This window comes from Pseudophryne corroboree, chromosome 11 (assembly GCF_028390025.1).
Source record: "Pseudophryne corroboree isolate aPseCor3 chromosome 11, aPseCor3.hap2, whole genome shotgun sequence".
NCBI lineage: Eukaryota > Metazoa > Chordata > Amphibia > Anura > Myobatrachidae > Pseudophryne > Pseudophryne corroboree.
This window is the reverse complement of record NC_086454.1, coordinates 66,921,866-66,933,508: the sequence shown is the minus strand read 5'-3', so window position 1 is coordinate 66,933,508 and position 11,643 is coordinate 66,921,866. Positions and strand designations below refer to the sequence as shown.

Sequence of the window (11,643 nt, the reverse complement as noted above, 5' to 3'; positions counted from 1 at the left end):
CCCAACTGCCCCCCCCCCCCCACCGCGGGACACTGTGGCCTGCGGGTGGGACAGCGGGACAGTCCCAGAAAAATGGGACTGTCCCGAGAAAATCGGGACAGTTGGGAGGTATGGGTAAGGACTATTCAATGAATAGCTTAAGTCAGGCATGTCCAAACTGCGGCCCTCCAGCTGTTGAGAAACTACACATCCCAGCATGCCCTGACAAAGTTTTAGCATTCTCTGACAGCAAAACTGTGTCAGGGCATGCTGGGATATGTAGTTTCACAACAGCCGGAGGGCCGCAGTTTGGACATGCCTGGCTTAAGTGGAGTGATGGGAGGGCTGTGTATTGAATGTGAATACTGATTATTTAATAAAGGGCTGTTTGAGGAGAACCAAGTCTATTTGTTTAATGTGCGTACTAGGACTGGTTGCAGGGAAATGCACAATAATTAAACGTGGGTGCTATTGATTTAACAGCAATGCTGGTTGGTGGGGCTACAGAAGTCTGAAGGGTTTATTCATTTCCATACTTTCCAAATTTCACATACCTATTCTTTTTCCAAACAGGGCCCCAACATCTCAGGGTCCATACAACTTCCTTGATTCTGGTGGGGCAGCCCTGACTTTGGGTGATTGTCCGACTCCGTCAGGACAGTTGAGATATATGCCCTACTTCATACTGCTTTGCTCATAAAGAGAGACCTAACTGTAGAGCGCACTGAACTGCCCATGTGTTTGAAGTGGATGTGAAGGGGTTGTACAGCATCCTAACTATGACTGAAAGGATAGCCCCCTGTATGGTGGTCACGCCCGGGCTGGTGGTATGGCATAGAAACCCCATGTCCCTGATAGATGCATAATTAGGCATTACCTGCAAAATGTGATGAGAGCAGCACAACTCAGAATGGTCTCTAAGCCATAGAACAGCAGGAGGATGCAGCTCAACACGGTCTCAAGCCGTAATGCATACGTTTGAAGAAACAGGAAGTACAGCGCAAGCAATGCAGCTGGAATGGTTAGACCAACACTGACCACCAGAGGGAGTTTGCGCTCACACTGGTTACCACGGCAACCTAGCAAACAAAGATAAACAAAAACTGAGTTGATCAACTGCAAAAATGTTTGAATAACACAATTTAGTGGGTAACAGGAAAATTGCTGAACCAAGTCACCCTATTCAATATTAATGAAAATGCAGTTTAGCAGTTCTCCTATAGGCAGCATCCATGATTACTAGTCAAAGGGGTGTATTTATCATGTGTGCAGAATGTGCGCTGCACACAGGGCCGTGGGGCACTGCGCTACACACTCTCAAACCAGGACCGAAGACTGTGGCTGCCTTTGCATCAAACCCCCTAACTCAATATATTTGCCCGGCTGTACTAGTCATATATCTGGGAAAATGATTTTGCACACAAGCTAGCAATGACTCCGGTACTGTGCTAGAGTCTTTGCTCTCTTCTGCACATGGTCCACCTTTCTGTGTACTATAAGGAAGATGGCGGCACCAGTGACAGGTATGGGAGGGGCCTGCTGAATGCTAGTGGTGGTGGTGGGGCGTCCTCAACTTGGGAATTACTCTTCTATAGCGTATTGCATTGGCTGATCAGCCACAGGAAATAACATCAAAGTAATTATCAGCATTTGATGAGGGGTTTATTCCAAACCCCATCCCAGTCAGTGGGGTAGAGGTATCAATCCTTGGAGAGAGATAAAGTACTAAACCAATCAGCTTCTAACTTTCATTTTTCAAACACTGCCTATAATATGGCAGGTAGGAGCTGACTGGCTGATACTTTCTCTCTCTCCCCTTTATCACTCTCCAAGGCTTGATACATCTTCCCCTGTGTGCTTTAAGGCACCCTGACAGTCCAGGTTTTAAGTGTATCCATATACGCACAAATGGTTAAATCAAATTGACTCAGGCACTAACTAAGCCACCTGTGCCTAAGCATGGATATCCTGAACACCTGACCTGTTAGGGTGCCTTGAGGCCTGAGTTTGAGAACCAATGCACTAGTATATTTGGGTTCAAGACAGAGAAAGATACTGGCGCCGGCTGAATCTCAAAAACAAAAGAACGGAAACAAATGTATCAATTAAAACATAGATTAAACATTTATTAAATAATATAAATTATTAAAAATAAATAAAATATATGGCTGATATGTTATCAAGAGGGTAATTAAAATATATATAATTGAGAGTCACTCAAATTATCCTATGACCACTTATATTTTCATTACGGCAGTAAGCACTGGTATTTTGGCTAGAACTCAGTCCTCCAAGGTATCCTCATATAAATTCAAGTATGGATATTACCATGGTCTCAGATGAAAGTCCCCTTGGTTCTCAATAGCTATAGAGGTCCAGTAGCAGCAGGGGAATGAATAGAGACGTCAAATGGAAAATGATGATATGGATCCTGGAGGATTTTGGAGTCCAAAAAGTTGCCAGATAATTCCAGATGATGGATAAAGTGCCAGTGGTCAGGAAGGAATGGAGCTCCATTCCTTCCTGACCACTGGCACTTTATCCATCATCTGGAATTATCTGGCAACTTTTTGGACTCCAAAATCCTCCAGGATCCATATCATCATTTTCCATTTGACGTCTCTATTCATTCCCCTGCTGCTACTGGACCTCTATTGCTATTGAGAACCAAGGGGACTTTCATCTGAGACCATGGTAATATCCATACTTGAATTTATATGAGGATACCTTGGAGGACTGAGTTCTAGCCAAAATACCAGTGCTTACTGCCGTAATGAAAATATAAGTGGTCATAGGATAATTTGAGTGACTCTCAATTATATATATTTTAATTACCCTCTTGATAACATATCAGCCATATATTTTATTTATTTTTAATAATTTATATTATTTAATAAATGTTTAATTTATGTTTTAATTGATACATTTGTTTCCGTTCTTTTGTTTTTGAGATTCAGCCGGCGCCAGTATCTTTCTCTGTCTTGTATTTACTATTTAGGGACCAACCACCCCTATACCGGCTGCCGCTGACAGCGCACTCACTAAATTGTATTTTATATTTGGGTTCAGTATGATTTACCGACTGACACAATACCGACGGTCATAATCCCGACAGCCATTGACCTACAGTCAAAATATAGACACAGTCAAAATACAGACATTCATTATGCCGACATGTTTAAAATGTTGACACTCACAATACCGACATTTGAAATGCCGACATGTCAAAATACCGACATGATTTTTTTCTGGGTTTTTTTTTTCAATGTATTCAATAACTGTCGGAAGCTGCTGTCTTGTTGGAAAGACTGCAGCTTCCGACAGATTTAGGTAGGAAGGGGTTCCGACCTATTCAATAGGGGGCTGTTTTTTCCGACAAGTCGGGAATCTGTCGGAATACACGCGGATCAGTGGCTTCAGCCGCCGAGCCGCGTGTACTGTCGGAAGCGCGGCCAAACCCGACAGGTTTTACACCCGTTTCCGACAATGTCAATCCGACTTTTAAAAAAGTCGGATTGGCAGTGTCGGAACGGGCCAAACCTGAATACTGACCTGTCGGATCCTTTCCGTCAGAAAGAATCCAACAGGTATTGACTATACGCCATAAGTCAACATGGACGCCGTCTAAGTGTACCGTGTCACCATGCTTCAGGCACGGTGCCTCGCTGCGCTCGGCACACTATTATATTCCTCCTCCGGGTCCACTGGGATGGTAAAGTATGAACAAGTCGGTTTTGGGGCAAAAATTATTTTTTAAACACGTCGGCATTTTGACATGTCGACATTTTTAATGTTGGCATTCTCACTATGTCGGCATAATGAATGTCGGTATTTTGACTATTGGGATTATGACCATCTGTATTGTATCTGTCGGTAAATCAACTGCTACCCGCATATTTATCTGTAATGAAAGTTACAGTGGTACTATCCATCCATTTTAGGATTTTTCCATTTAAAGTAAAATAAACTGGTTATGATCGCTAAGAGGATCTAATCCATTTACTAGTAATGAAGAGTTGAAGAAAATAATAAGCACAGTAAGGATCCTCAGACAACGCCATAATACAGTATTTCTGGCAGTGTGGAAAGTGTAATAAATGAATAATGTCTTAGCTAGAGATGTTCTAAACCTTTCATCACGATGAGAACTAGTAGGACTGATAGTGGAATCAGGTGACAACAGGCACACATGAAATGTTAATGCCCACATCAGAAAGTTGTTCATTTAACACTTCCTCAGTGTCCCAGCAAACTGCGTTGCAACCTTTCCCTGCCTCAACCTCATCCAGGACCTGATATGTCTAACACGATCCAACAGTCAGTCTCCAGAAGCGTGTGTTCTCAGACCATATCACAATATAATGATACAGGTTGAGTATCCCTTATCCAAAATGCTTGGGACCAGAGGTATTTTGGATATGGGATTTTTCCGTATTTTGGAATAATTGCATACCATAATGAGATATCATGGTGATGGGACCCAAATCTAAGCACAGAATGTATTTATGTTTCATATACACCTTATACACACAGCCTGAAGGTCATTTTAGCCAATATTTTTTATAACTTTGTGCATTAAACAAAGTGTGTCTACATTCACACAATTCATTTATGTTTCATATACACCTTATACACACAGCCTGAAGGTCATTTAATACAATATGTTTAATAACTGTGTATTAAACAAAGTTTGTGTACATTGAACCATCAAAAAAATAAGATTTTACTTACCGATAAATCTATTTCTCATAGTCCGTAGTGGATGCTGGGGACTCCGTCAGGACCATGGGGAATAGCGGCTCCGCAGGAGACAGGGCACAAAAGCAAGCTTTTAGGATCACATGGTGTGTACTGGCTCCTCCCCCTATGACCCTCCTCCAAGCCTCAGTTAGGTACTGTGCCCGGACGAGCGTACACAATAAGGAAGGATCCTGAATCCCGGGTAAGACTCATACCAGCCACACCAATCACACCGTACAACTTGTGATTTGAACCCAGTTAACAGTATGATAACAATGAAGTAGCCTCTAAAAAAGATGGCTCACAACAATAATAACCCGATTTTTTTGTAACAATAACTATGTACAAGTAATGTAGACAATCCGCACTTGGGATGGGCGCCCAGCATCCACTACGGACTATGAGAAATAGATTTATCGGTAAGTAAAATCTTATTTTCTCTAACGTCCTAGTGGATGCTGGGGACTCCGTCAGGACCATGGGGATTATACCAAAGCTCCCAAACGGGCGGGAGAGTGCGGATGACTCTGCAGCACCGAATGAGAGAACTCCAGGTCCTCCTCAGCCAGGGTATCAAATTTGTAGAATTTAGCAAACGTGTTTGCCCCTGACCAAGTTGCAGCTCGGCAAAGTTGTAAAGCCGAGACCCCTCGGGCAGCCGCCCAAGATGAGCCCACCTTATTTGTGGAATGGGCATTTACAGATTTTGGCTGTGGCAGGCCTGCCACAGAATGTGCAAGCTGAATTGTACTACAAATCCAACGAGCAATAGTCTGCTTAGAAGCAGGAGCACCCAGCTTTTTGGGTGCCTACAATATAAACAGCAAGTCAGACTTTCTGACTCCAGCCGTCCTGGAATTATATATATATATATATATATATATATATATATATATATATATATATATATATATATATTTTCAGGGCCCTGACAACGTCTAGCAACTTGGAGTCCTCCAAGTCCCAAGTAGCCGCAGGCACCACAATAGGTTGTTTCAGGTGAAACGCTGACACCACCTTAGGAAGAAACTGGGGACGAGTCCGCAGTTCTGCCCTGTCCCGAATGGAAAATCAAATATGGGCTTTTGTAAGACAAAGCCGCCAATTTTGACAATCGCCTGGCCGAGGCCAGGGCCAACAGCATGGTCACTTTCCATGTGAGATATTTCAAATCCACAGATTTGAGTGGTTCAAACCAATATGATTTGAGGAATCCCAACACTACGTTGAGATCCCACGGTGCCACTGGAGGCACACAAGGGCTGTATATGCAATACTCCCTTGACAAACGTCTGGACTTCAGGAACTGAAGCCAATTCTTTCTGGAAGAAAATCTATAGGGCCGAAACTTGAACCTTAATGGACCCCAATTTGAGGCTCATAGACACTCCTGTTTGCAGGAAGTGCAGAAATCGACCTAGTTGAAATTTTTTCGTGGGGCCTTCCTGGCCTCACCCACGCAACATATTTTTACCACATGTGGTGATAACGTTGTGCGGTCACCTCCTTCCTGGCTTTGACCAGGGTAGGTATGACCTCTTCCGGAATGCCTTTTCCCTTAGGATCCGGCGTTCAAACCGCCATGCCGTCAAACGCAGTCGCGGTAAGTCTTGGAACAGACAAGGTCCCTGCTGGAGCAGGTCCTTTCTTAAAGGCCGATGCCACGGTTCCTCTTGGAACAGACATGGTACTTGCTGAAAGCAAATCCCTTCTTAGCTCCCGAGGCCATTAGTCCTCTGTGAGCATCTCTTGAAGTTCCGGTTACCAAGTCCCTCTTGGCCAATCCGGAGCCACGAGTATAGTTCTTACTCCTCTATGTCTTATAATTCTCAATACCTTGGTTATGAGAAGCAGAGGAGGGAACACATACACCGACTGTTACACCCACGGTGTTACCAGGACGTCCACAGCTATCGCCTGAAGGTCTCGTGACCTGGCGCAATACCTGTCCCATTTTTTGTTCGGGCGGGACGCCATCATGTCCACCTTTGGTCTTTCCCAACGGTTCACAATCATGCGGAAAACTTCCCGATGAAGTTCCCACTCTCCCGGGTGGAGGTCGTGCCTGCTGAGGAAGTCTGCTTCCCAGTCGTCCACTCCCGGAATGAACACTGCTGACAGTGCTATCACATGATTTTCCGCCTAGCGAAAAATCCTTGCAGTTTTGCCTCTGCCCTCCTGCTTCTTGTGCCGCCCTTTCTGTTTACGTGGGCGACTGCCGTGATGTTATCCCACTGGATCAATACCGGCTGACCTTGAAGCAGAGGTCTTGCTAAGCTTAGAGCATTATAAATTTGCTCTTAGCTCCAGTATATTTATGTGGAGAGAATTCTCCAGACTTGATCACACTCCTTGTGTGACTGCTCCCCAGCCTCTCAGGCTGGCCTCCGTGGTCACGAGCATCCAATCCTGAATGCCGAATCTGCGGCCCTCTAGAAGATGAGCACTCTGTAATCACCACAGGAGAGACACCCTTGTCCTTGGATATAGGGTTATCCGCTGATGCATCTGAAGATGCGATCCGGACCATTTGTCCAGCAGATCCCACTGAAGAGTTCTTGCGTGAAATCTGCCGAATGGAAGCGCTTCGTAATAAGCCACCATTTTTACCAGGACTCTTGTGCAATGATGCACTGACACTTTTCCTGGTTTTAGGAGGATCCCGATTAGCTCGGATAACTCCCTGGCTTTCTCCTCTGGGAGAAACACCTTTTCCTGGACTGTGTCCAGAATCATCCCTAGGACCAGCAGACGTGTCGTCGGAACAACTGCGGTTTTGGAATATTTAGAATCCACCCGTGCTGTCGTAGAACTACTTGAGATAGTGCTACTCCGACCTCCAACTGTTCTCTGGACCTTGTTCTTATCAGGAGGTCGTCCATTTTCTTTGAAGACGAATCCTCCTTTCGGTCATTACCTTGGTAAGGACCCGGGGTGCCTTGGACAATCCAACGGCATCGTCTTGAAACTGATAGTGACAGTTCTGTACCACGAACCTGAGGTACCCTTGGTGAGAAAAGGCAAATTTTGGGACATGGAGGTAAGCATCCCTGATGTCCCGGGACACCATATAGTCCCCTTGTTCTTTGCTATCACTGCTCTGAGTGACTCCATCTGGATTTGAACCCTTGTAAGTGTTCAAATTTTTCAGATTTAGAATAGGTCTCACCTAGCCTTCAGTACCACCATATAGTGTGGAGTAATACCCCTTTCCTTGTTGTCGGAGGGGTAATTTTATTATCACCTGCTGGGAATACAGCTTGTGAATTGTTCTCAATACTGCCTCCCTGTCGGAGGGAGACATTGGTACAGCAGACTACAGGAACCTGCGAGGGGGAAACCTCTCGACATTCCAATCTGTACCCCTTGGATACTACTTGTAGGATCCAGGGGTCCTGTACGGTCCCAGCGTCATGCTGAGAACTTGGTAGAAGCGGTGGAGGGCTTCTGTTCCTGGGAATGGGCTGCCTGCTGCAGTCTTCTTCCCTTTCCTCTATCCCTGGGCAGATATGACTCTTATAGGGACGAAAGGACTGAGGCTGAAAAGACGGTGTCTTTTTCTGCAGAGATGTGACTTAGGGTAAAAAACGGTGGATTTTCCAGCAGTTGCCCTGGCCACCAGGTCCCATGGACCGACCCCAAATAACTCCTCCCCTTTATACGGCAATACATCTTTGTGCCGTTTGGAATCTGCATCACCTGACCACTGTCGTGTCCATAAACATCTTCTTGCAGATATGGACATCGCATTTACTCTTGATGCCAGAGTGCAAATATCCCTCTGCGCATCTCGCATATATAGAAATGCATCCTTTAAATGCTCTATAGTCAATAAAATACTGTCCCTGTCAAAGGTATCAATATTTTTAGTCAGGGAATCCGACCAAGCCACCTCAGCTCTGCACATCCAGGCTGAGGCGATCGCTGGTCGCAGTATAACACCAGCATGTGTGTGTATACTTTTTAGGATATTTTTCAGCCTCCTATCAGCTGGCTCCTTAAGTACGGCCCTATCCGTAGATGGTACCGCCACTTGTTCTGATAAGCGTGTGAGCGCCTTATCCACCCTGAGGGGTGTTTCCCACCGCGCCTTAACTTCTGGCGGGAAAAGGTATACCGCCAATAATTTTCTATCGGGGGAAACCCACGCATCATCACACACTTCATTTAATTTATCTGATTCAGGAAAAACTACAGGTAGTTTTTTCACCTCACATATAATACCCTTTTTTGTGGTACTTGGAGTATCAGAAATATGTAACACCTCCTTCATTGCCCTTAACGTGTGGCCCTAAAAGAAAATACGTTTGTTTCTTCACCGTCGACACTGAAATCAGTGTCCGTGTCTGGGTCTGTGTCGACCGACTGAGGTAAATGGGCATTTTACAGCCCCTGACGGTGTTTGAGACGCCTGGACAGATACTAATTTGTTCGCCGGCCCTCTCATGTCGTCAACCGGCTTGCAGCGTGTTGACATTGTCACGTAATTTCCATAAATAAGCCATCCATTCCGGTGTCGACTCCCTAGAGAGTGACATCACCATTACAGGCAATTTGCTCCGCCTCCTCACCAATATTTTCCTCATACATGTCGACACACACGTACCGACATACAGCACACACATAGGGAATGCTCTGATAGAGGACAGGACCCACTAGCCCTTTGGGGAGACAGAGGGAGAGTTTGCCAGCACACACCAAAACGCTATAATTATCCAGGGACAACCTTTATATAAGTGTTCCTCCCTTATAGCATTTTAATATATATACATATCGCCAAATCAGTGCCCCCCCTCTCTGTTTTAACCCTGTTTCTGTAGTGCAGTGCAGGGGAGAGCATGGAAGCCTTCCCACCAGCCTTTCTGTGAGGGAAAATGGCACTGTGTGCTGAGAATAGGCCCCGCCCCCTTTTCGGCGGGCTTCTTCTCCGGAGTTTTAGATATCTGGCAGGGGTTAAATACATCCATATAGCCTCAAGGGCTATATGTGATGTATTTTTCGCCATACAGGTATTATACATTGCTGCCCAGGGCGCCCCCCCCCCAGCGCCCTGCACCCTCCGTGACCGCTGTGTGAAGTGTGCTGACAACAATGGCGCACAGCTGCAGTGCTGTGCGCTACCTGATGAAGACTGAGAGTCTTCTGCCGCCTGGTTCCGGACCTCTTCATCTTCAGCGTCTGCAAGGGGGGTCGGCGGCGCGGCTACGGGACGAACCCCAGGGCGAGCCCTGTGTTCCGACTCCCTCTGGAGCTATGTCCAGTAGCCTAAGAATCCAATCCATCCTGCACGCAGGTGAGTTGAAAATCTCTCCCCTAAGTCCCTCGATGCAGTGAGCCTGTTGCCAGCAGGACTCACTGAAAATAAAGAACCTAAAAACTTTTTCTAAGTAACTCTTTAAGAGAGCCACCTAGATTGCACCCTTCTCGGCCGGGCACAAAAACCTAACTGAGGCTTGGAGGAGGGTCATAGGGGGAGGAGCCAGTACACACCATGTGATCCTAAAAGCTTGCTTTTGTGCCCTGTCTCCTGCGGAGCCGCTATTCCCCATGGTCCTGACGGAGTCCCCAGCATCCACTAGGACGTTAGAGAAACAAAAGTTTCACTATCCCACTCTCACTCAAAAAAGTCCGTATTTCGGAATATTCCGTATTTCGGATATTTGGATATGGGATACTCAACCTGTAACAGAAAAGGCTTTGACTGTATATAAACTGTGTATAAGCTAATCCGGTCTGAAGACCTAACACACAAAAGTAATGCATTGCTGACTTCCTGGCACTGATCCCTATAGATATGAAATACACAAACTACTCACCGAGAAACAGTCGTGTGACTTCAATGCCGAGGTACAAGAAAAGCATCACTGCTTCCAATATGATGTTAGATGTAGGGTAAGGTAGGATCAGACCTATGGCCATGAAACGAAAGATGATTGATCAAACCCAACACGCCCCATTATGTCTCATTCATATTCTCAGTGTGGTTGTTGCATTTACATGTTTCCAATTATTCAGCATGAAAGGAAACACATTGTATAGTGTTAATCAGTAATATGATTGTACCAGTAACTGAACTGTGTGTGATTTATGGCTAACATTGGGGGGAATTCAGACTTGATTGTAGATGTGCGAAATTTAGCACATCTACGATCACTTTCACAGACATGCGGGGGGACGCCACACCCAGCACAGGGTTAGTCCACCCCGCATGTCTGGCTCTGCCCCCCCACCCCCACCCCTCAGCACATGTACAAAAGCATTGCACGGTGGCGATGCATTTGTACCTGAAGAGTAACCCATCGCTCTCCGGGTCACAGCAGCTGCATGCGATGTCATGCAGCTACCGCGGCCCGCCCCACCGTATGGTCCGGGCACGCCTGCGTTGCCTGGACCGTGCCCCCAAAACCGCAACCCAACACCGCCGGCCCGCTCCCTCCTGCCTCTGCCTGATTGACAGCTGAGATGCCGATAGCATCTCTGGCATGCGCCGGCTGCGCAGTTCAGACCTGATTGCCCGCTGTGCAAAAACACACAGCAGCGATCAGGCCTGAAGTAGCCCCTTTGTCCTATACATCTAATGGTCTGTGGTGAGGACAAGCAGAATCACACGGGAGGCAGGAAAGATTCTACTAAATAATCCACAGAACAGGCGATGACAGGCTTGTAGTTATATAGTAGACAAAAAGATTATTCTTCCATAGTAACAGTGGATAATTAGATCCCTTCAGCTGTCACTATGCATTAAATTGGAAGAATACACTTTTAACAAGTTATCTACAAGCGAAGCGGTTACAATAGCGCTAGTCGGGAACCCGGCTGTCAGTATACCAACAGCGGGATCCCAACTGAAATGCCGACGCCGGAATCCCGTCGCCACATGCTTTTCTCCCTCTATGGGTGTCCACGACGCTCGCCCTGGTGGTC

The 11,643-nt window shown here is 46.0% G+C and overlaps 1 protein-coding gene across 1 annotated transcript in view; it reads right to left on the bottom strand.

The window, feature by feature from the left end:
• Positions 1-11,643, bottom strand: part of TMEM216 (transmembrane protein 216) — a 28,069-nt gene that overhangs the window by 1,558 nt on the left and 14,868 nt on the right. The window contains exons 4-5 of the mRNA XM_063944387.1: positions 10,536-10,628; positions 857-1,058 (exon numbers count right to left, since the gene is read on the bottom strand). Of these exons, the coding sequence (XP_063800457.1) occupies positions 857-1,058; positions 10,536-10,628 (295 nt within the window). The remainder of the gene's footprint in view (positions 1-856; positions 1,059-10,535; positions 10,629-11,643) is intronic.